At 50.5% G+C, this 23071-nt stretch overlaps 1 protein-coding gene across 1 annotated transcript in view; it reads left to right on the top strand.

The window, feature by feature from the left end:
• The window catches only part of LOC119975222 (multidrug and toxin extrusion protein 1-like), a 44482-nt gene extending 23175 nt beyond the window's left edge, over nucleotides 1–21307 (top strand). Inside the window, exons 12-17 of the mRNA XM_038814848.1 lie at nucleotides 3258–3333; nucleotides 5901–5973; nucleotides 10555–10687; nucleotides 15931–16025; nucleotides 17295–17367; nucleotides 20516–21307. Coding sequence (XP_038670776.1) covers nucleotides 3258–3333; nucleotides 5901–5973; nucleotides 10555–10687; nucleotides 15931–16025; nucleotides 17295–17367; nucleotides 20516–20727 — 662 coding nt within the window. The 3' untranslated portion in view covers nucleotides 20728–21307. The remainder of the gene's footprint in view (nucleotides 1–3257; nucleotides 3334–5900; nucleotides 5974–10554; nucleotides 10688–15930; nucleotides 16026–17294; nucleotides 17368–20515) is intronic.
• Nucleotides 21308–23071: the final 1764 nt, after the last annotated feature.

The raw sequence follows: 23071 nt of genomic DNA, 5'->3' as shown, positions 1-23071 counted from the left end.
GTGTGAGCCTGTCTGAATGTGTGAGTGTGTCTGAATGTGTGTGTGTGTCTGAATGTGTGTGTGTGTCTGAATGTGTGTGACTGTATCTGAATGTGTGTGACTGTGTCTGAATGTGTGTATGTGTCTGAACGTGTGTATGTCTATCTGAATGTGTGTGACTGTATCTGAATGTGTGTGACTGTGTCTGAATGTGTGTGACTGTGTCTGAATGTGTGTGTGTGTCTGTCTGAACGTGTGTTTGTGTCTGCATGTGTGTGAGTCTATCTGAATGTGTCTGTCTGAACGTGTGTTTGTGTCTGCATGTGTGTGAGTCTATCTGAATGTGTCTGTCTGAACGTGTGTTTGTGTCTGCATGTGTGTGAGTCTATCTGAATGTGTCTGTCTGAACGTGTGTTTGTGTCTGCATGTGTGTGAGTCTATCTGAATGTGTCTGTCTGAACGTGTGTTTGTGTCTGCATGTGTGTGAGTCTATCTGAATGTGTCTGTCTGAACGTGTGTTTGTGTCTGCATGTGTGTGAGTCTATCTGAATGTGTCTGTCTGAATGAGTGTGTCCAAGTGTGAACGTGTCTGTGTTTGTGTCTTCCTTGATCTCTGTCACGATGGGTTGGTTTTTCCTGTGGGTTGGGTTTTGGAGTGTTTGGGGAAATATTCCCAGAGGTGACATTATAACTGCTATGGTTCCCTGTCCAATTAAGGGTGGTGGGTGGGCTCTTGAAGCTGAATGGCCAATCAGAGCCATTTCTGTTTGAAAGGAGCAGCGGGCGGTGAAGGAAGTTGAGTAGCAGAGCGTGTGCTTCAAAATGGACACTCTCTCTCTCGTTCTGGACTTTTTTTCAAAGCACTTTAATCAATAAATGGATCTTGCAGCCTGGTGGGTCGGGACCCATCTCCAGGGTTGCCTGGGGCTAATCCTGCACGCAGCCAGAGACCAGCACTACCACAGGCACCCTCCTCTTTGCCTGCAGGGTAATTAGAGTCAACGAGGCTCTTAGTGAGATTAATGACTGCGTGCTGGGTGGAGGCCCAGTTTCTCTCTCCACTAAACTGCAGGAACCACGCTGGGAAACCAACACGCTGGCCAACGCTAGCATCTTCCGACCCCACCTGGCATTCCTGGCTGGGCCTGAAAAATCAACTGTCTTTCTCTTTCTGTGTCACTTCTGTGCGGCCTTGTCTCTCTCTTGGGTTTCTCCCCTCCATCTCCTCCCATTCTCTCTCCCTCCCTTTCTTGCGAGGAGCCCCTCTTTCTTTTTCCTATGTCTATTTTTTCAATCTCTACTCATTTCTGCTAAACGTGTCTCAAATCGTTCTTCCCTTCCCTTTATAAAGTTATTCCGAACCCCGTTTCCGGTCCCTCCTCTTATGGGTTTACATGAATTAGGAGCAGGAGGAGGCCACTCGGCCCCTCCAGCCCGCTCCGCCATTCAACACGACCGTGGCTGATCGGATCTGTGGCGTCAACTCCACTTTTGGTGGCACAGTGGTTAGCACTGCTGCCTCACAGTTCCAGGGTCCCGGGTTCGATTCCGGCCTAGGGTGACTGTCTGTGCGGAGTCTGCACGTTCTCCCCGTGTGTGCGTGGGTGTCCTCCGGGTGCTCCGGTTTCCTCCCACAGACCAAAGATGTGCAGGTTAGGTGCATTGGCCATGATAAATTGCCCTTAGTGTCCAAAAAGGCGGTGTAGGGTTACAGGGTTACGGGGATAGGGTGGAGGTGTGGGCCTGAGTGGGGTGCTCTTTCCAAGGGCCAGTGCAGACCCGATGGGCCGAATGGCCTTCCTCTGTGTGATGATATAAATCACTGTAAATACACAAGGGGTTAATGTATATACACTACGACTAAGTAAACACTAGAGGGAGCACCAGAGACGTCATGACATGCAGACATACAGCTAATGAACAGATAGAATAGGACACGACCAACGGGCAGTCAAGACACCCAGAGGTGACACTACCACAAGAGGGCACTACACAACCCATATATAAGGACAGGGCACACATGCTCTGTCTCTTTCCACAGGCGACACTTAGAGAGTAGGACAGGGGCAGATCAGAAGCATCACACCCACCGCGTGGCTTAGAGCAGACTGGTTAGTTAGACTGAGTTACTATAGCAAGATTAGCAGGAGAGTCGAACTCATGGAGAGCTGTGCTGATGGTTCAATAAATCACATTGAACTTACTTCAAAGTCTGGAGTATCTTTTGGTCAAAGCTGCATTGAGTGGCAGCCTGTGTTATCCCAGAGTACGTAACACAACACTCTGCACTGTATATTCTATGATGATTCTATGATTCCTGCCCGTCTCCCATTGGTCCCCTTGTCAATTAGAACTCTGACCGACTCAGCTTTGAATGTATTTAGTGAGCCGGCCCCCTCTGCTTGCTGGGGGAGGGAATTCTAAACACTCATGGGCCCTCTCGAGAGAAGAGATTCCTACTCACCTCAGTCTTAAATGGCAAACCCCTTTATTTTTAAGTTGTGCACCCCCCCTCCATTGCTAGGTTCCTGTATGAGAGGAAACATCCTCCCATCATCAACCCTATCAAGCTCCCCCTATATTCTACATGTTTCCAGAAGAGCATCTCTCATTCTTCCAAACTCCAGTCAGGTCCAACCTGCTCAACGTTTCCTCCGAGGACCAGCTCCACACGCCAGGAATCAGCCGAGTCAATGTCCTCTTATCTGCTTCCAATGCAAGTATATCCCTGTTCAAGTAAGTGACACAATACTCATTGGTTGTGGTGTGACCAATGGCCTGTACGGTTGGAACAAAGATTCCTTTACTTTTATACTCCAGGCCCCTGTGTTTCTGGTCTGAGAGGCAGCACCACCAGGGGGCAGGAGTGGGGCAGTCGCAACATAGAACATAGAACGATACAGCGCAGTACAGGCCCTTCGGCCCACGATGTTGCACCGACATGGGAAGTCAAAAACTAAAGGCCATCTAACCTACACTATGCCATTATCATCCATATGCTTATCCAATAAACTTTTAAATGCCCTCAACGTTGGCGAGTTCACTACTGTTGCAGGTAGGGCATTCCACGGCCTTACCATTCTTTGCGTCTGGTGGACAGTTTAGGACTGGGGGTGGCTCTTTAAGTAGTGTGCACTCCCTCTGTAACAGTGGGTGATCTATACTGTGTCAGTCTCGCAACGCACCTTGTGCTTTTGAAACCACGATAATTTATGGTTGTGTGTGGTGCTGTGTACTGTGTCTCACTCCGGCATGCTTAAAGTGATCTCTTTTAACAGGTTGTGTGGCGTTGTGCCTGATGGCGTTGCTTCTGGGTCTTAAGGACGTCGTTGCAAGAATCTTCACCAGTGACCAGTGAGTACCCCTTCCTCGGTGTGAGTGGAAACGATGAAGAGAGGGAGGGAGGATGTAGGGTCGGGGTTTTTGAAGGGGGTTGAAATCCTGCCTCTGGAGGCCCGAGATATGAGCCAAGATCTCCCCCTCTTCCCCTCTCCGCGGACGGCACTGGGGCCCTGCGGTGCCGTCTGACACAGCATCTTGGGCTTTATTAATAGTGTATGGGGCAAGCAGGATGTTAAACGTGCACAAAACGACGACTAGGCCTCAACTGGAGTACTGCGTCCAGTTCAGGGCGCCACACATCCTACACAGAACATTGCCGACTGTATCCCATCTCAAACCCTGTTCCCCATTTCCTTAACCCCCTCCAGCGCATTTATTTGAAAATCCCTGTCCTCACTGACAGATTTTTCCACCGCCTTGTTGCAACCCGTCTCTGCAACCTCCTCCTCAACGATGAAAGCAGCAGCTTCCGTGTGTGACGGCGGGGTCTCACCTCATGAGAACATAAGAACTAGGAGCAGGAGTAGGCCATCTGGCCCCTCGGGCCTGCTCCGCCATTCAATGAGATCATGGCTGATCTTTTGTGGACTCAGCTCCACTTTCCGGCCCGAACACCATAACCCTTAATCCCTTTATTCTTCAAAAAACGATCTAACTTTATCTTAAAAACATTTAATGAAGGAGCCTCAACTGCTTCACTGGGCAAGGAATTCCATAGATTCACAACCCTTTGGGTGAAGAAGTTCCTCCTAAACTCAGTCCTAAATCTACTTCCCCTTATTTTAAGGCTATGCCCCCCTAGTTCTGCTTTCACCCGCCAGTGGAAACAACCTGCCCGCATCTATTCTATCTATTCCCTTCATAATTGTATATGTTTCTAGAAGATCCCCCCGCATCCTTCTAAATTCCACGAGTACAATCCCAGTCTACTCAACCTCTCCTCGTAATCCAACCCCTCCAGCTCTGGGATTAACCTCGTGAATCTCCTCTGCACACCCTCCCGTGCCAGTAAGTCCTTTCTCAGGTAAGGAGACCAAAACTGAACACAATACTCCAGGTGTGGCCTCACTAACACCTTATACAGTTGCATGAGACAAGCCAGGGTGCACACGAATGGAGTGCGACACCAAGTGGGCAGGTCGGGAACTGTCCGAAGGGATGTCTGATGGCACAGCCGCAGAGGTGGGCCTTGGAGAGACTTTCGAAGGTGAGGGAGAGAGATAACGGGCGGAATTCTCCGACCCCCCCGCAGGGTCGGAGAATCGCCCGGGGCCTTCGTAAACCTCGCCCCCGCCGTGGCCGGAATTCTCCGCCACCCGGGAATCGGCGTGGCGCCAAAGGCCGTTGGCGCCAGTCGGCGGAGCGGGAGCCACTCCGGCGCGGGCCTAGCCCCTAAAGGTGCGGAGAATTCCGCACCTTTGGGGAGGCCCGACGCTGGAGTGGTTGGCGCTACTCCGCTACGCCGGGACCCCCCGCCCCGCCGGGTAGGGGAGAATACCGCCCAACAAGTCCGAGGGGTTTAGGGAGAACGTTTTCAACTGTACACTGGGTTAGTGATTGAAGCCTTTGCCTCTAATACTGAAGCAGAGACATAGTGCAGAAGGAGGCCATTCGGCCCATCGAGTCTTCATCGACCAACTTAAGCCCCCACTTCCACCCTATCCCCGTAACCCAATAACCCCTCCTAACCATTTTGGTCACTAAGGGCAATTTAGCTTGGCCAATCCACCTAACCTGCACGTCTTTGGACTGTGGGAAGAAACCGGAGCACCCGGAGGGAACCCACGCAGACACGGGGAGAACGTGTAGACTCCACACAGACAGTGACCCTGCCGGGAATCTAATCTGGGACCCTGGCGCTGTGAAGCCACAGTGCTATCCACTACCCGTGTTGCCCTGTTAACAAGGATCACCACACCACAGGCGATGGGGAAGGTCAAGGGCATTCAGGAATAACCTGAGCCAGTACGGGAATTGAACCCGTGCTGTTGGCCTTGCTCTGCATCACAAACTAGCTGTCCAACCAACTGAGCTATCAATTCGATGAGATAAGTCGAAGTAGACCAGGGGTGAAGATTGGGGAGCCATGGGGTCACTACAGCACAGAATGAGACCATTTAGCCCATCGAGTTCATTCAGTTAGACTCATTGTCCCGCTCTATCCCCGTAACACTGCGAGTTTGCTTCCGTGCAAGTCTGTTTCCAGCAAGTGTCCATCTAAATTCCTGCTGAGATCAAAACAAAATATCAAGTCCTGGAAATCTTTTGAGATCGTTCATTGTCTCCACTTTCACACCCCTCGTAGGCAGCGAGCTCCAGGTCATTACCACCGACTGTATAAAAAAAATGTCCTTCCTCACACCTCTTGACCAAAACCATGAATCTATGCCCCCCCCCCCCCCCCCCCCCCCCCCCGAGTCCTTATTCCATCAGCTGATGGGAACGGTTCCGAGAAGGTCACAGCTCTACAGCTCTTTGGGAAGTCAGGGAACAGAGCGTGAATGTTGAACAGACTTTCTGATGGTCCAGGGTGGTCATTGTAAACACCTGACATGCAACACTTCCTCTCTCGCAAACAGGCAAATCATCAAACTGGTTTCCAAAACGATACCAATCTTGGCGCCTGTCCACCTGTGCGACGCCATAGGCTCGGTGAGTGACGTGAGATGTGTGTGTGCGAACCAGAGAACTCTGCTTTGAACTTAGATTCCCTACGGAGCTTGGCGTGGTGCATCGCCGCCAGACAGAACTGGGACAGGATTGCACTATCCTTTCTCCAAACTGTACTCGCACCTGGTTATCTTTATACTGGGGGTCCCACCTCACAAAACAACCCCACCTGTTCCGTTCCTGCCATTTCTCAGTTTTTAAAGTTTTCACCATTTACTCTGTAAGCTTCTGCTGTGTGTACCCTGCTCTGATTGCGACAATCCATAGAACCCCTACAGTGCAGAAGGAGGCCATTCGGCCCATTGAGTCTGTACTGACCCTTTGGAAGAGCAGCCGATCTAGGCCCCCAGCCCCATCCCCGTAACCTCACCTAACATTTTGGACACTAAGGGGCAATTTAGCATGGCCAATCCACCTAATCTGCACATCTTTGGACTGTGGGAGGAAACCGGAGCACCCGGAGGAAACCCACGCAGACACGGGGAGAACGTGCAAACTCCACACAGTCATCCGAGGCCCGCATTGAACCCGGGTCCCTGGTGTTAGACGTATTAGATGCTGTGGTATGAAGAGGCAAAAGTTCTGCTCCTTTTTCACCAACACACTTTTATTTCTTCCAACTGACTCTGCACAAAACTCTACACATCACCAGCCCCAGAGGCCACCTGAAGCCCCTTTACATATCAGTGTCAATCATTGGACATTTAACATAAATGAGACAACTAATTGCAATGTCTCTTAACCCACTACTTAACACCTGGAGCTGTGAGGCAGCAGTGCTAACAACTCTGCCATTTATTACATCTATTTCAGAAAGTCAGGCGATGAAAGTCATTTATAAGAATTTATTTGCAGAGATTCACATCACAAGCATGGATCTCTGAACCCAAGAACCATAGTTTTAATTGCATCTCTATTTTGTAGGGGCTCAAGTGAATCCCCAGTTGACACCCACTTACAATGAATATGCAATGAACATCAGAAAGGGGTTGGTAGAGCCATTGTTTATATATCTACACCAGGGGTGGGCAAACTTTTCCGTGCAAGGGCCACATTCAGAAATTCACAATTTTAAAGGGCCGCATTGTATATTAAGTAAAATAATTAATATTTTAAATAGCCAAAATAAAAGGTCTTTAAAGAAAAAAAAGTACATTTATTTGAAAAACAAAGTAACTCAGTTAGTAACAGAACAATGTCAATGAGAATGATGCATCTGACTGCAGTCATTTACCAGTTTGTTGAAATCAGGTGTCAAGTTGCTTGTGCTGATCCTTAACACTGACAGAAGCACAACCTGGCCGAGTCAACGATAAAAACGCGCGTAGTGGGGTGGATGAGTGGGGCTGCCTTATTGGTCGGTTTAGTTGGGTGTGCGACCAATAGGAGTCCAGGTTACAAACAATAATAAGGCTTATTGTTTGTAACCTGGACTCCTATTGGTCGCACACCCAACTAAACCGACCAATGAGACAGCCCCACTCATCCACCCCACTACGCGCGTTTTTATGCGGCCCGCCAATGAGGTGCCCGGAATCATAACCGGCATTTTTGAAAAGCCGCCGGGGAAAAGCCGCTGAAGTAAATGCGCTTATTGAATAAGCTCATTTACTTCAGCGGCTTTTCCCCGGCGGCTTTTCAAAAATGCCGGTTATGATTCCGGGCACCTCATTGGCGGGCCGCATAAAAACCTTTGTCGGGCCGCATGCGGCCCGCGGGCCATAGTTTGCCCACCCCTGATCTACATGAAGGCGATTTTGAGCCCGCACAGGATCTATAACAGTGGCGCAAAATCCAGGGAGAGTCGCATTTCCTAATTTCCCCCACCCCTCGCCAGCGACATCACAAGGTTCACGCCCACAAAGGACGGGGAACTCATTTAAATATATTTTACTGAATTTAAATAGCATTAAAATATCCGCCCACTCATTTATTTTGTGTCGAGCTGGCTCTGCTCTTTGGAGTTTAGAATAATGAGTGATGACCTATTGATACATAAAAAATTAATTGTGGAGTTGATCAGGCATGGTTTTATTCAATGGTGGAGCAGGCTCAAGGAGCAGTATCATAGATCCCTACAGTGCAGAAGGAGGCCATTCGGCCCATCGAGCCTGCACCAAGCCTCTGAAAGAGCACCACCCAAGCTCACTTCCCCACCCTATCCAATAACCCCTTAACCTAAGCTACACATCCATGGACACTAAGGCATTGTGAGGCAGCAGTGCTAACCACTGTGCCACCGCGCCGCCCCAATTCCTGCTCCTGTTTCTTATGTCGTTTTGAATAACTTTTATTCCTTTCAACCCCGTAGAACCATTTTCCCTTTGTTCGCTCGAATGACAATATTTCACCCCTAAAACCAGCTCTAATTTTGTACTTCTCCACTGAAAGAACAAAGAAAATTACAGCACAGGAACAGGCCCTTCGGCCCTCCCATCCTGCGCTGATCCAGATCCTTTATCTAAACCTGTCGCCTATTTTCCAAGGATCTACTTCCCTCTGTTCCCCGCCCGTTCATATATCTGTCTAGATACATCTTAAATTACGCTATCGTGCCCGCCTCCATCACCTCCGCTGGCAAAGCGTTCCAGGCACCCACCACCCTCTGCGTAAAAAACTTTCCACGCACATCTCCCTTAAACTTTTCCCCTCTCACTTTGAAATCGTGGCCCTTCGTAATTGACACCCCCACTCTTGGAAAAAGCTTGTTCCTATCCACCCTTCCATACCTCTCATAATTTTGTAGACCTCAATCAGGTCCCCCCTCAACCTCCATCTTTCCAACGAAAACAATCCTAATCTACTCAACCTTTCTTCATAGCTAGCACCCTCCATACCAGGCAACATCCTGGTGAACCTCCTCTGCACCCTCTCCAAAGCATCCACATCCTTCTGGTAATGTGCCGACCAGAACTGCATGCAGTATTCCAAATGTGGCCTAACCAAAGTCCTATACAATTGTAACATGACCTGCCGACTCTTGTACTCAATACCCGTCCAATGAAGGGAAGCATGCTGTATGCCTTCTTGACCACTCTATCGACCTGCGTTGCCACCTTCAGGGTACAATGGACCTGAACTCCCTGATCTCTGTCCATCAATTTTCCCCAGGACTCTTCCATTGACCGTATAGTCTGCTCTTGAATTGGATCTTCCAAAATGCATCACCTCGCATTTGCCTGGATTGAACTCCATCTGCCATTTCTCTGCCCAACTCTCCAATCTATCCATATTTTGCTGTACTCTGACAGTCCCCCTCACTATCTGCAACTCCACCAATCTTAGTATCATCTGCAAAGTTGCTAATCAGACCACCTATACTTTCGTCCAGATCATTTATGTATATCACAAACAACAGTGGTCCGAGCACGGATCCCTGTGGAACACCACTAGTCACCCGTCTCCATTTTGAGACACTCCCTTCCACCACTACTCTCTGCCTCCTGTTGCCCAGCCAGTTCTTTATCCATCTAGCTAGTATACCATGATCCCCATGCGACTTCACTTTTTCATTCAACCTGCCATGGGAAACCTTATCAAACGCCTTACTAAAGTCCATGTATATGACATCTACAGCCCTTCCTTCATCAATTCACTTTGTCACTTCCTCAAAGAATTGTATTAGGTTTGTAAGACATGACCTTCCCTGCACAAAACCATGCTGCCTATCACTGATAAGTCTATTTTCTTCCAAATGTGAATAGATCCTATCCCTCAGTATCTTCTCCAACAGTTTGCCTACCACTGACGTCAAGCTCACAGGTCTATAATTCCCTGGATTATCCCTGCTACCCTTCTTAAACAAAGGGACAACATTAGCAATTCTCCAGTCCCCCGGGACCTCACCCGTGCTCAAGGATGCTGCAAAGATGTCTGTTAAGGCCCCAGCTATTTCGTCCCTCGCTTCCCTCAGTAACCTGGGATAGATCCCATCCGGACCTGGCGACTTGTCCACCTTAATACCTTTTAGAATACCCAAAACATCCCCTTTCCTTATGCCGACTTGACCTAGAGTATTTAAACATCCATCCCTAACCTCAACATCCGTCATGTCCCTCTCAAACCTTCTGGGGCTGGTTTAGCTCACCAAGCTAAATCGCTGGCTTTTAAAGCAGACCAAGCAGGCCAGCAGCACGGTTCGATTCCCGTACCAGCCTCCCCGGACAGGCGCCGGAATGTGGCGACTAGGGGCTTTTCACAGTAACTTCATTGAAGCCTACTCGTGACAATAAGCGATTTTCATTTCAGTTCATTTTCATTTCATTTCCTTGGTGAATACCGATGCAAAGTACTCGTTAAGAATCTCACCCATTTCCTCTGACTCCACGCATAAATTCCCTCTTTTGTCTTTGAGTGGGCCAATCCTTTCTCTAGTTACCCTCTTGCTCCTTATATACGAATAAAAGGCTTTGGGATTTTCCTTAACCCTGTTAGCCAAAGATATTTCATGACCCCTTTTAGCCCTCTTTGTTGCGCGTTTGAGATTTGTCCTACTTTCCCGATATTCCTCCAAAGCTTCATCAGTTTTAAGTCGCCTAGATCTTATGTATGCTTCCTTTACAGGGAGTAGCCAGTGGGATTATCAGAGGAACTGGGAAGCAGAAAATTGGAGCGGTTGCTAATCTGGTTGTTTTCTACGTTGTGGCGATCCCTGTCGGAACTTCACTGATGTTTTCCGCGAAGCTTGGAATTCTTGGTGAGCCCTTGGACAGCTAATTTTTCCTTCAAAGTAAATACATTTGGGCGCCTATGATTACCGTGGTTACGACACATTTGGAGAAAGACTCAGTCAGTGAGGTGGAGTTCAAGCGGAGGGAACCTTTCATAGGCCCCACCTCCTTCTGCCACCATGTGTCTTACGTGGAGAAGCAGTCAGGGGCGTGGAACGCAAGTGGAAACCCACCAAAACAATTTGCTTGTGGAGAAGTCATGAGCTGTCAATGGTAGGACGCCAGCAGTAAGCTCCCATCGCACTAGTCTTTGTGTTGGACCAAACTGAGTTCCGTTGTGGAACCCACCCCTTCCCTCCTTATCCATTCTTGGGAGAGGGTGAAGACTCAATGGGCCGAATAGCCCAACTCTGCTCCGATATCTTATGGTCGTGTGGTAGGCACATTGCTCCAGGTCTGAAGTCTCGTGTAGGCCAGACCAGGGCCTCGAGAACATGGCGGGGAGAGTGGGGTGGGGGGGGGGGGGGGGGGGGGGGGGTGGGGACCCGTGGAGTTTGGAAGGCCAAGGGGGGAGGGGGGGAAGGGGATGGAATGCGGCGGTACCCAGACAGGCTGGAGTTTCCCAAGGTAGAGGAGGAGTTGGTGCAGGAATTGGCGACCCCAATCAGGTTGAGGGAGGTGATGTAGAGCATGGGGGTGATGTAGGCAGTAAAGGCCCCGGGCCGCATGGGTTCCCAGTGGGGTTTCATAAAATGTTTGGGGGCTACCTGAGGCCACTGCTGGTGTGGGCATATAACGAGGCGAGGGAGAAGGGGGGCTTCCCCCCTACACTGTTGCAGGCTTCCAGGTCCTTGAAATGGATAAAGGACAAGGATCTGGAGCATTGTGGGTTGGCGGCACGGCAGCACAGTGGTTAGCACTGCTGCCTCACAGCGCCAGAGACCGGGTTCAATTCCGACCTCGGGCCACAGTCTGTGTGGAGTTTGCACATTCTTCCTGTGTCTGCGTGGGTTTCCTCCGGGCGCTCCGGCTTCCTCCCACAGTCAAAAGATTTGCAGGTTACGTGGATTGGCCATGATAAAGGGGCTGGTTTAGCATAGGGGCTGGTTTAGCACAGGGCTAAATCGCTGGCTTTGAAAGCAGACCAAGGCAGGCCAGCAGCATGGTTCAATTCCCGTACCAGCCTCCCTGAACAGGCGACGGAATGTGGCGACTAGGGGCTTTTCACAGTAACTTTATTTGAAGCCTACTTGTGGCAATCAGTGATTTTAAAAACTTTTAAAAGTTTTTTTAAATTGTCCCTAGGTGCGTTACAGGGGTAGGATGGGGACTTGTGTCTAGGTATGGTGCTCTTCAGAGGGTCGGTGCAGACTAGATGGGCTGAATGGCCTGCTTCTGCACTGCAGATTTTCCACATACCGCCCTATATCTTTATTGAACCTAGACGCCACGTTGTTGGCGAAGGTGTTGGCTTCGCGAATCGAGGACTGCATGCTGGGGGTGAGAGGTGAGGAGTGAGACTGAATCCTGGGGGTGAGAGGCGAGGATCAAACAAGTTTTATGAAAGGGAGGCAGGTGGCGGCGATTGTGAGGAGGGTACTCAATGTTATTATGATACCTTCAGAGGGGCAAGAGGTGGAGCTGGTGGTGGCGATGGACGCAGACAAGGCGTTTGACTGGGCGGAGTGGGAATATCTGTGAGAGGTGCTGGGGCGGTTCGGGTACGGGTAGAGGTTTGTGGACTGGGTCCAGTGGTTGTACACGGCACCGGTCACAAGTGTGCAGACAAGCTGAGTGAGTTTGTGATATTTTAGGGTGCGTCTGGGGACGAGGCAGGGGTGCCCGCTCTCCCCGTTGCTCTTGGCAAAAGCCACCGGCAATGGCACGTCGGGTGTTGGGGGATTGGAGAGGGATTTTGTGTGTGGGGGAGGGGGGGGGGGGTGTGCGCAGATCATAGGGTCTTGCGGTACGCGGACAAGCTGTTGTTGTACATTTCGGACCCATTGGGCAGTATTGGAGGCATTATGGGGATTGTGGAGGAATTTGGCCAGTTACCTGTGTATAAGTTGAATATGGGAAAGAGCGAGGTGTCCCCGATTGAGACTAGAGGGCAGGAGAGGAGATGAGGGGAGCTGCCATTCAAGGTAGTGGGGGTGAGTTTTAGATGAGTCCAGCTGCATAAGCTGAAATTGACTCGGTTGGTGGAGCGGATGAAGTGGGAGGGGGGGGGGTTAAAGAGATGGGATGTGCCGTCGCTGCCACTGGCGGTTCAGGTGCAGACAGTAAAAATGACTGTCCGGCCAAGGTTTCTGTTTGCATTTCAGAACCTCCCATTCTTCGTCCTGAAGGCATTCTTTGAAAAGGCCAATGCGCAGATTTCTGGATTTGTTTGGGTGGGGTCGACCCCATGGGCCAGGAGGGGTTTTCTGGAATGGGGCTGAGGAGGGAGGGGGGGGGGGGGGGGCTGGTATTGCCGAACGTGATGAACTATTATTGAGTGGTAAACATTGCCATAGTCAGGAAATAGGTAGCGGGCACCGATCTGTAACAACCATAGGTTTGTGCCGGGACGTGTTTGGGGGGGGGGGGTGCGGAATGTGAGGATTCGGGGGTGGCTACAGGCAGGAATTGAGCGATTCAGAGGCCTGTTTATAGGGGGCAGATTTGCGAAGCTGGAAGGCCTGGAGGAAGAGTACGAGTTGACCGGGGGGGGGGGGGGGGGGGGGGCAGTGGTTTTTGGTCCCCCCAGGTCCGGGATTTTGTGAGGGGAGAGTTGCCATATTTTCCCGGGATACCTTCCCCGGGGTTGCAGGATGAGGTACTGTCGCAGGAGGAGTTAGGGGAGGAAAAGACGTCTGAGGACTACACGGAGCTGATGGATTGGGGTGAGGGTTGGGGTGGGGGGGGGAGAAAGCAGAAGTGGGAGGAGGAGCTGGGGGGGAGGGGTTGGAGGGCCAGGACATGGGCTGAGGACCTGCGGAGGGTGAATGCATCCGCGTCGTGTGCGGTGCTAAGCCTCATTCAGTTTAAGGTCATTCATAGAGCACATATGACGATAGCGCAGATGAGTAGATTTTTTGAGAGGGTAGGGGATAGGTGTGGGGAGTGCGCAGGGAGGCCCGCAGATTGGGCATGTCCAAAGCTGAAGGGGTTTTGGCAGGGCTTTGCGGATGTAATGTCTGTTGGGGGTGAAGGTGACCCCGAGCCCAGAGGTAACGATATTTGGGGTGCGGAAGACCCGGGAATCCAGGGGGCGAGAGAGGCCGATGATTTGGCCTTTGCCTCCCTGATAGCTCAGAAACGGATCTTGCTGGGATGGGGGAACTCGGAGCCGCCGAAAGCGTGGGTGTGGGTGAGCAATTTGACGGATCCCCTGAGGCTGGAGAAGGTCAAGTTCGTCCTCAGGGGCAGCACGGTGGCACAGTGGGTTAGCACTGCTGCCTCACGGCGCCGAGGTCCCAGGTTCGATCCCGGCTCTGGGTCACTGTCCGTGAGGAGCTTGCACATTCCTCCCGTCTCTGTGTGGGTTTCACCCCCACAACCCAAAGATGATCAGGGTCGGTGGATTGGCCGCGCTAAATTGCCCCTTAATTTGAAAAAATGAATTGGGTACTCTAAATTAAAAAGAAAGTTCTTCCTCAGGGCATTGGTCGATGGGTCATTGACTTCTTTAAGGAGGATTGAGGGGTCAGCAAAGGCGGGGGCAGGATAGGAGAAGGGGGTGATATTGGGTGAGTGGGTGTTGGTTATTTATAATGTTGTATGATTTTTCTTCTGCCTTTGTTTGTTTATATGAAAATGCCTTGGATAAAATATTTTAAGAAAAACAAACTTTTCGCTTAGATGGCGCCCCAGGTGTATAGACATGAGTGAACCAGATGGGTTTTAAGAGGAATGCAGTCACATTATTAAGAAGACAAGCGTTCTATTCCAGGTTTATTTACTGAATTGAAACTCCCTCGGCTGACACAGGGCGGAATTGACCATATTTTTGTGAAGCAGTCAGGGTTAGACTGAAAACCGGCGTGTAGCTCTCCGGCTGCACACATCAGTTTTCTCTCCAGCTCTTGAGCCTCTTGAAAGAAAACAAAATGGGTGGGTGGGCGCAGTTTAGGGTGTCACTCTGGTGGGGTGGGGCTTGATGGAGCTGGCAACTGGCTCCACAGAGATCATGGCGACGTCTTCAAAGGGTGCTCCGCCCCCTCCAATACCCATCCAATCAGTGAGGTATCAGTAGCTCACCCCCCCCCCCCCCCCCAGATCTTGGACAATCATCAGGGTGTGCTGAACGTATTGTACTAACCATTCGCCACTGTATTACATTGTATCACGCTGTTGCCCATGTGGGCTCCACCTATGGACCATTGTACTGTACTACACGGAATGTATCATGTGGGTGCCCTTGTGGGCTCCGCCCCCTTGAGAGGAGGTATAAAGGGCAGCTGCCCTGTAAGCGGCTCTCACTTGCAGAGCAGTCGCAGGCAGGCACTGTTCTAGTCGATTAAAGCCACTGTTCACTTCAACTCTCTGTCTCACGTGAATTGATGGTCGCATCACAGGGGCTCCCCCTCCCACCCACTCCACCGCAGAGATTACCCCCTTCATTGCCTGCTCCTCCCCGAGCCTGCAAGTTGTCCCCTCACTACTCACTCCCCGCATCCCCCGCCCACCACACATAACTGGAACCCCCCCCCCCCACCCCCCACTTCTCGTGGGGCTCCCCCGGCACAGGTTGGGGCTGCCGCGATGACACAGTGCCAAGCTGGAAGTGCCAACCTGTGCCTTTGGGCGGTGCCCGGTCATGTCCCACTCCCTCCCCAGGGGTTGCACCTACCTCTGCGCCACCTGGAGGCATGCCCTCGACCGAAACCCGTCTCTCAAAGCCTGTTGTAACCCTCGCCGACGCGACGCTACGTTGGAGAGGATCGAATATTCAGCGAGGAGGATCCTGTGGTGGGCAGGGGGGCTGGCTAATGATATTAACATTTATTGAAATCCATTACAATGAGGTTCTCAGGAATTCCCGATTTTCTATGGATTTTCAGCCTGTCTCGCTGTTCTCTCTGTCGCCGAATCCGGGCTGAAAACCCCCCATGATTTGAACTCGAGCCTCATTCTGGCACCTGGATTCCCAGTCCAGTATGTGATCACCATGCCACCACCCTCGTAGATACTGTTCTCTTGGCATCTGTGTGGTTGGGCCAAACCAGTTAGTGTTCATGTACCCGCTGAGCGTGTCGGAAAGTACATCTCTTGTGGTTTCTTCCAGGTCTTTGGACGGGATTGGCAATTGGCACCTTTCTGCTGTCATCTCTCCTCTTGACGTTGATCTTTAGGATGAACTGGATCAGAGCTTCAGAGGAGGCAAGAGATTTATTCGGCAATCAAACCTGGTGGCGCCCGTGTTGGGGGCGCGTCGGCGTGACACGTTTGAAGCACGCTTAGCAGTGGGAAAGGAGTCAGAAAGAAAAAGTCCCACCTTTGAATCACAGACGGGCACTTTGCCCCTCTCTGTGGAGCGCCATAGTTGGGCAGGCCCAGGATTTTGCCCACGCCCCGTTCGACCTGGGTGCAGGAGATGCCCGGGAATGATGCCACTTTGGTGGGGGTGAGGAGGTCGGCGGGCAGGATTTGAGCTTGGGCTCACCACCCTTGGAGCAAAGGCGGAAGCTGCCAGACGGGGAGGTGAAAAATAGCCCTCAACCACCCCCCCCCCCCCCCCCCCCCCCACACTATCCTTTCTCTATTCATGCCAACTGTCTAGCATCCACCACGGGAAGAACCCAAGGGGCAGCACGGTAGCATTGTGGATAGCACAATCGCTTCACAGCTCCAGGGTCCCAGGTTCGATTCCGGCTTGGGTCACTGTCTGTGCGGAGTCTGCACATCCTCCCCGTGTGTGCGTGGGTTTCCTCCGGGTGCTCCGGTTTCCTCCCACAGTCACAAAGATGTGCAGGTTAGGTGGATTGGCCACGATCAATTGCCCTTAGTGTCTAAAATTGCCCTTAGTGTTGGGTGGGGATACTGGGTTTGGGGATAGGGATGAGGTGTTGACCTTGGGTAGGGTGCTCTTTCCAAGAGCCGGTGCAGACTTGATGGGCCGAATGGCCTCCTTCTGCACTGTAAATTCTATGATAATCTATGAAACCCAGGAATCATGTTGAGTCAGAATGCAATTATGTGTCTATTGACAATTTCACTATATGAAAAGAATTCTCATTGACAAAAAAAAAATCAACTACATTGACATTTCTTCAACCAGTCACTTACGAACGCAAGCATTTTGATTATATAACCATTTGGAGCTGTCACTCAAACTGCTCACTTTACAGGCATCCCTTTGCAGGGCGATTAGAACACCAATGTACCCATCGGGGATGATGGGATTGGGTGTAATGCTGGTTTTAGAGTCCACATGATTTTACCCTCCGTTTGACGTCAACGTCAAGCGTATATAAAACTGGTGTTCTATGTTCCCTGGGTCTCCCAGGCAGCACATTAGCTTAAAATTACCCCCAAGTTAAATACCTAAGCATGAGGAGTGTTTGTGGGCATATTGTGACTATAATTACCAAACTGCCGAGGGTGCAAATAAACAATTTAACCTTTAACTCCAATTACATTTTCCCTCAGGCTCAAGAGAGAACAGGATTGAGGAAGAGAATGGGACCAAACACAGTTGCTGAGACAGATGCCTCTGTCCATGGTAATGTCACAGATGCAGGGTGCGATGATATGCATGAGCAATAATGATGTACACGACCTCCGACCAGCAGGTGGCAGTGTAAATCTACCATGTGACTCTGTACCTCGAGGAGTTGGGAGATAGTCGTGTTGGTGGATAGTCAGACTTGCAGTAGCTCGAGGATAATTTGTTAGTATTCGTAGATTGTAATATATTTCTTCTCATTATCTTTCCCCCTCATTTGTCGTGGCAGCACGGTAGCACACTGGTTAGCACAGATGCTTCACAGCTCCAGGGTTCCAGGTTCGATTCCCGGCTGGGGTCACTGTCTGTGCGGAGTCTGCACGTTCTCCCCGTGTCTGCGTGGGTTTCCTCCGGGTGCTCCGGTTTCCCCCCACAGTCCAAAGATGCGCAGGTTAGGTGGATTGGCCATGCTAAATTGCCCTCAGTGTCCAAAAAGGTTAGGTGGGGTTACTGGGTTACGGGGATAGGGTGGAGGTGTGGCTACTTGCAATCTTAGGTGGGGTACTCAAATAACAGAGGTCCCAACACTGATCCCTGCGGGAAGCCACTAGCTACTTGCAATGGCTTAGGTGGGGTGCTCTTTCCAAGGGACGGTGCAGACTAGATGGGCCAAATGGCCTCCTTCAGCAATGTAGATACTATAATTCTATGTATGATAATAAATTACTTTAACTAGGGGGCGGTATGGTGGCGCAGTGGTTAGCACTGCTGCCTACAGAGCTGAGGACCCGGGTTCGAATCCCGGCCCCGGGTCACTGTCCGTGTGGAGTTTGCACATTCTCCCCATGTCTGCGTGGGTCTCACCCCCACAATCCAAAGATGTGCACGTTAGGTGAAATGGCCACGCTAAATTGCCCCTTAATTGGAAAAGAAATAATTGGGTATTCTAAATTTACATATTAAAAAATTACTTTAACTAGTCAAGAACTAGATGATCTACCGTTACTATGTACCACAGGACAAAAACATGACACACAGCACTAAATAATAATGATAATATTTATTGTCACAAGTAGGCTTACATTAATACTGCAATGAAGTTACTGTGAAAAGCCCCTAGTCGCCACATTCCGACGCCTGTTCGGGTACACAGAGGGAGAATTCAAAATGTTCAAATTACCTAACAGCACATCTTTCGGGACTTGTGGGAGGAAACCGGAGCACCCGGAGGAAACCCACGCAGACACGGGGGGAACGTGCAGACTCCGCACAGACAGTGACCCAAGCCGGGAATCGAACCTGGGACCCTGCAGCTGTGAAGAAACAGTGCTAACCACTGTGCCACTGCGCTGCCCATATGTAGCCACAGGCATCAGGAGCGCAAAATTCAAAGTATACGCCTGTGTGTATAATTTCCAATATTCACCCTCATGAAAACCCCTGGTGATCTCAGTGGGTGATTCACTCCTTGCTGTCTGCTGTGCACCTTGTTGATGACGATTGTTCCAAGACTGTTACAGTAAAACGTTGCCCTTGCGATTTACTCAAAACCGATCTGAACAGCCACCCAGCTCCATCAGGGGCACACTGTAGCTGCGCAGTGTGCGCCATCGCTTCTGTCAGATGCACTGCAGCAACTTGCCAAGGCCTTTCATAGATCATAGAATTTACAGTGCAGAAGGAGGCCATTCGGCCCATCGAGTCTGCACCGGCTCCTGGAAAGAGCACCCTACCCAAGGTTAACACCTCCACCCTATCCCCATAACCCAGTAACCCCATCCAACACTAAGGGTAATTGAAATGAAATGAAATGAAAATCGCTTATTGTCACGAGTAGGCTTCAATGAAGTTACTGTGAAAAGCCCCTAGCCGCCACATTCCGGCGCCTGCCCGGGGAGGCTGGTACGGGAATCAAACCGTGCTGCTGGCCTGCTTGGTCTGCTTTAAAAGCCAGCGATTTAGCCTGGTGAGCTAAACCAATTTTGGACACTAAGGGCAATTTATCATGGCCAATCCACCTGACCTGCACATCTTTGGACTGTGGGAGGAAACCGGAGCACCCGGAGGAAACCAATGCACACACGGGGAGGATGTGCAGACTCCACACAGACAGTGGCCCAAGCCAGAATCGAACCTGGGCCCCTGGAGCTGTGAAACGATTGTGCTATCCACAATGCTACCATGTTGCCCTTCCCCATAATGGGGAGCAGCACTCCCCATAAATCACGACCTCTTATCGCCGAGAAACACATGGAGCGTACCGACGCTCGGTCACACAGCACCCTGATTTGCAACCACAATTATCACTCTTTCACCATCGCTGCACCCAAAACCCTGGAGCTCCCTGCCTAGCACGGTAGCATAAGTGGATAGCACTGTGGCTTCACAGCGCCAGGGTCCCAGGTTCGATTCCATGCTGGGTCACAGTCTGTGCAGAGTCTGCACGTTCTCCCCGTGTGTGCGTGGGTTTCCTCCGGGTGCTCTGGTTTCCTCCCACAGTCCAAAGACGTGCAGGTTAGGTGGATTGGCCATGCTAAATTGCCCTTAGTGTCCAAAAAGGTTAGGAGGGGTTATGGGGATAGAGTGGAAGTGAGGGCTTAAATGAGTCGGTGCAGACTCAATGGGCTGAATGGCCTCCTTCTGCACTGTATGTTCTATGTTCTAACAGCACTGCGGGTGTACCCACGCTACATGCATGGACTGTAGCGGGTCAACAACACTGCTCACCACCTCAGGGGCACAGGAATGTGGGAAATAAATCCTGTCTTTGCCAGTGACACCTGCATCCTGAGAGTATATTACGAAATGAATTGAATTAGTTTTGAATTGCTGGCAATGGTGCATGGAAATGCACCAACCAGTTTGTACACATCAAACCCCTCCCAACTGAAAATGCAAATAAGTGACCGAATCATCTTTTTTTTGCAAACCAATGTTAGAAAAGGTGTAAAACTTCATTGGGGACAAGGTCACCTCACCCAAATTTGGAGGAGATAATGGACCAAGTAGGGACTGCAGTGTTTATCTGACAAAATCTGTGCTAACAATGGAGCTAGTGTTACAAAGAACAAAGAAAATTACAGCACAGGAACAGGCCCTTCGTCCCTCCCAGCCTGCGCCGATCCAGATCCTTTATCTAAACCTGTTGCCTAAAGAACAAATAAATTACAGCACAGCAGGTAATAGTGCAACTCTTGTGTTTCAGATCTTACGGAAGATGGAATCTCGGTATCATCACAGAACAGGGAAGAACCAGACCAGTTGGAATGCACCATATTGATAGCAAGCAGCAGCTTCAACCTCACGGCTGACATCTTGTCGCCTATCCAACTGATCATTCGTCGTGGGCTAGCCGTCCTAGCAGGGCTGGTGGTACTGGCCGTTGGGATTGCTGTCCACTTTACTGTCGAGATGTGACTTCAAAAGAACCCCCTCACAAGAGCCTTTCTGCGGGCGGTGGATATCGAAGAGTGAAAGCCTTCTCCAATGGGACTAACCCTCACCTCCTCCGCCAGAGTTCCTTCAACCCAACTGATTTTGACTCCATTAAAATCTTTCGAGTGAAAGCCAGGTGGGTTTATTAAGGAAGGGAGAACCCTCTCGGAATGGTTACTGCCCTTGAGTCCAAGAGGAAAATTACCCTCATTGAGTTCTCCAAAACCATCAAACCAGATTCAAGGGGTTCATCAAACAAATTGAAGAGGGGAGGGTGACATCATTTTGGCAACACCATTACTTAGGGGATATTTTTCTACTTTCTTTAAGCAAGCCCAAACAGAAACACTTAATTCCATTAATCTGCTTTGTGCTGAAGTTCATGCCTCAGAGATGAAAGATTGGGTGCGAATGTATGACAGCACCCAATCAGGTTAGCCTCTTGCTGTAGTTCATAAAATGTGTATTTTCAGTCCTTCTAATTAGTCATGCAGTTGATGGATATTTAACATGTTGGGAACATTCATGTATAAGTTATACCAATAAATTGAAGAGTAGAAGACGTTCTCTCTATAACATTGTCCTATTGGGGCGTGAATGGTGATGGGAGGGGAAACCCGCCCGAGAGGCCCGGATCGCGTCTTACTGCGGCACGAATTCTCACCGCCCGCCCCTGGCCAGTGATGTAACAGGAGCCCTGACATTGAAGATCAGGAACCCTATTATAATGAATCTGAATCTAACTATCAGTCCTCTACCACAGATCACCCCCCCTCTTCCCCCACCGTTAGATTATCCATTCACATCAGCATGCCGGCTTGACTGATAACTATCTCGCGTGGCATGCACTCAGTGGGGGTACACGTCGAAGGGACTCAGTCCTTCACGTGAACTGTATTGCTGGAAAATTGAGCCACTTGGCGACTGAATCGCAATTGGGCACTGATACTTCCTGAAGCATTGGGGAGCTGAACTATCTCGGGGCTGGATTCATGAACTGTCTCTATTTGCAAAAAAAGAGCAATATTCTGGTTACCCATTAAATGAATAGACAGTCGGTTCAGTCCCGGGTCACTGTCGGTGCGGAGTTTTCACATTCTCCCCGTGTCCGCGTGGATCTCACCCCCACAACCCAAAGATGTGCAGGGCTAAATTGCCCCTCAATTGCAAAAATTTAAATAATAATAATAATCGCTTATTGCTGCAAGTAGGCTTCAATGAAGTTACTGTGAAAAGCCCCTAGTCGCCACATTCCGGCGTCTGTTTGGGGAGGCCGGTATGGGAAATGAACCCGCGCTGCTGCCGTGTTCTGCATTACAAGCCAGCTGTTTAGCCCACTGTTCTAAACCAGACCCTAAAATAGATAGAAGGTAGATCGTTAAAGAGGAAACATACCTTATGCCGTGTTCATAGAATCATAGAATTCCTACAGTGCAGAAGGAGGCCATTTGGCCCATCGGGTCTACACCAACCCTCTGAAAGAGCGCTCCACCTAGGCCCAATCCCCTACCCTATCCCCGTAACCCCACCTAAGCTTTGGACTCTAAGGAGCTTTTTTTTTTAGCAAAGCCAATCCACCTAACCAGCACACCTTTGGAGCGTGGGAGGAAACCGGAGCACCCGGATGAAACCCACGCAGACAATGTGAAAATCTCTCACACCCGAGGTCGGAATCGAACCTGGGTCCCTGCCGCTGTGAGGCAGCAGTGCTAACCACTGTGCCACCATTTGGGTGTATGGAAAAGTAGATTTTTTTTTTTGTAAAGAGATGAGAGACGGGTAGATGGTTATACTTGGAGCGATTTGCTTGTCCAAGTAAACGAATTCCAGAAAATGAACATTCGTGTACCGTCACTGCGGACCTGCGCACGGGGCTTGAGAAACACCGGGGGGGGGGCAGAGCCACGCAGCGGGGTCAGGCCAACGAGGTGAGGAGGGGACTGGCGCTCCCCCATGGGCGTCAGGGTCAACTTTCCGCTTGCCCCAGGCAGGGACGCCGCTAAAGTGGGAGGGCAAAAGCCTAGGGTCAAGGATTGGGGTTAGTTTCAGGCGGCTGAGGACCATAGGACTCCGTTTCCGCAGACGGGAGACACCACACTAGCAGATAAGCTGTTGAACGGCAGTAAGGGGGGGGGGGGGGGGGGGGGGGCAGGTCTCCCGGGTGGGACGGAGGAAGTGCCTGGTTGGTGATGGGGGGGGGGTACGGCATTAGTAAACATGTACGCCCCAAACTGGAACAACGCCAAGTCCGAAGGCAGATAGGTCCAGTCCCAGATAGAGTGCTAAATCAGGAATCAGGAAAGAGTTGGCCATTTTCATGGAGCAG

Source organism: Scyliorhinus canicula, chromosome 12 (genome assembly GCF_902713615.1).
Source record: "Scyliorhinus canicula chromosome 12, sScyCan1.1, whole genome shotgun sequence".
In the NCBI taxonomy this organism is placed as follows: domain Eukaryota; kingdom Metazoa; phylum Chordata; class Chondrichthyes; order Carcharhiniformes; family Scyliorhinidae; genus Scyliorhinus; species Scyliorhinus canicula.
This window is presented reverse-complemented; position numbering and strand designations above follow the sequence as displayed.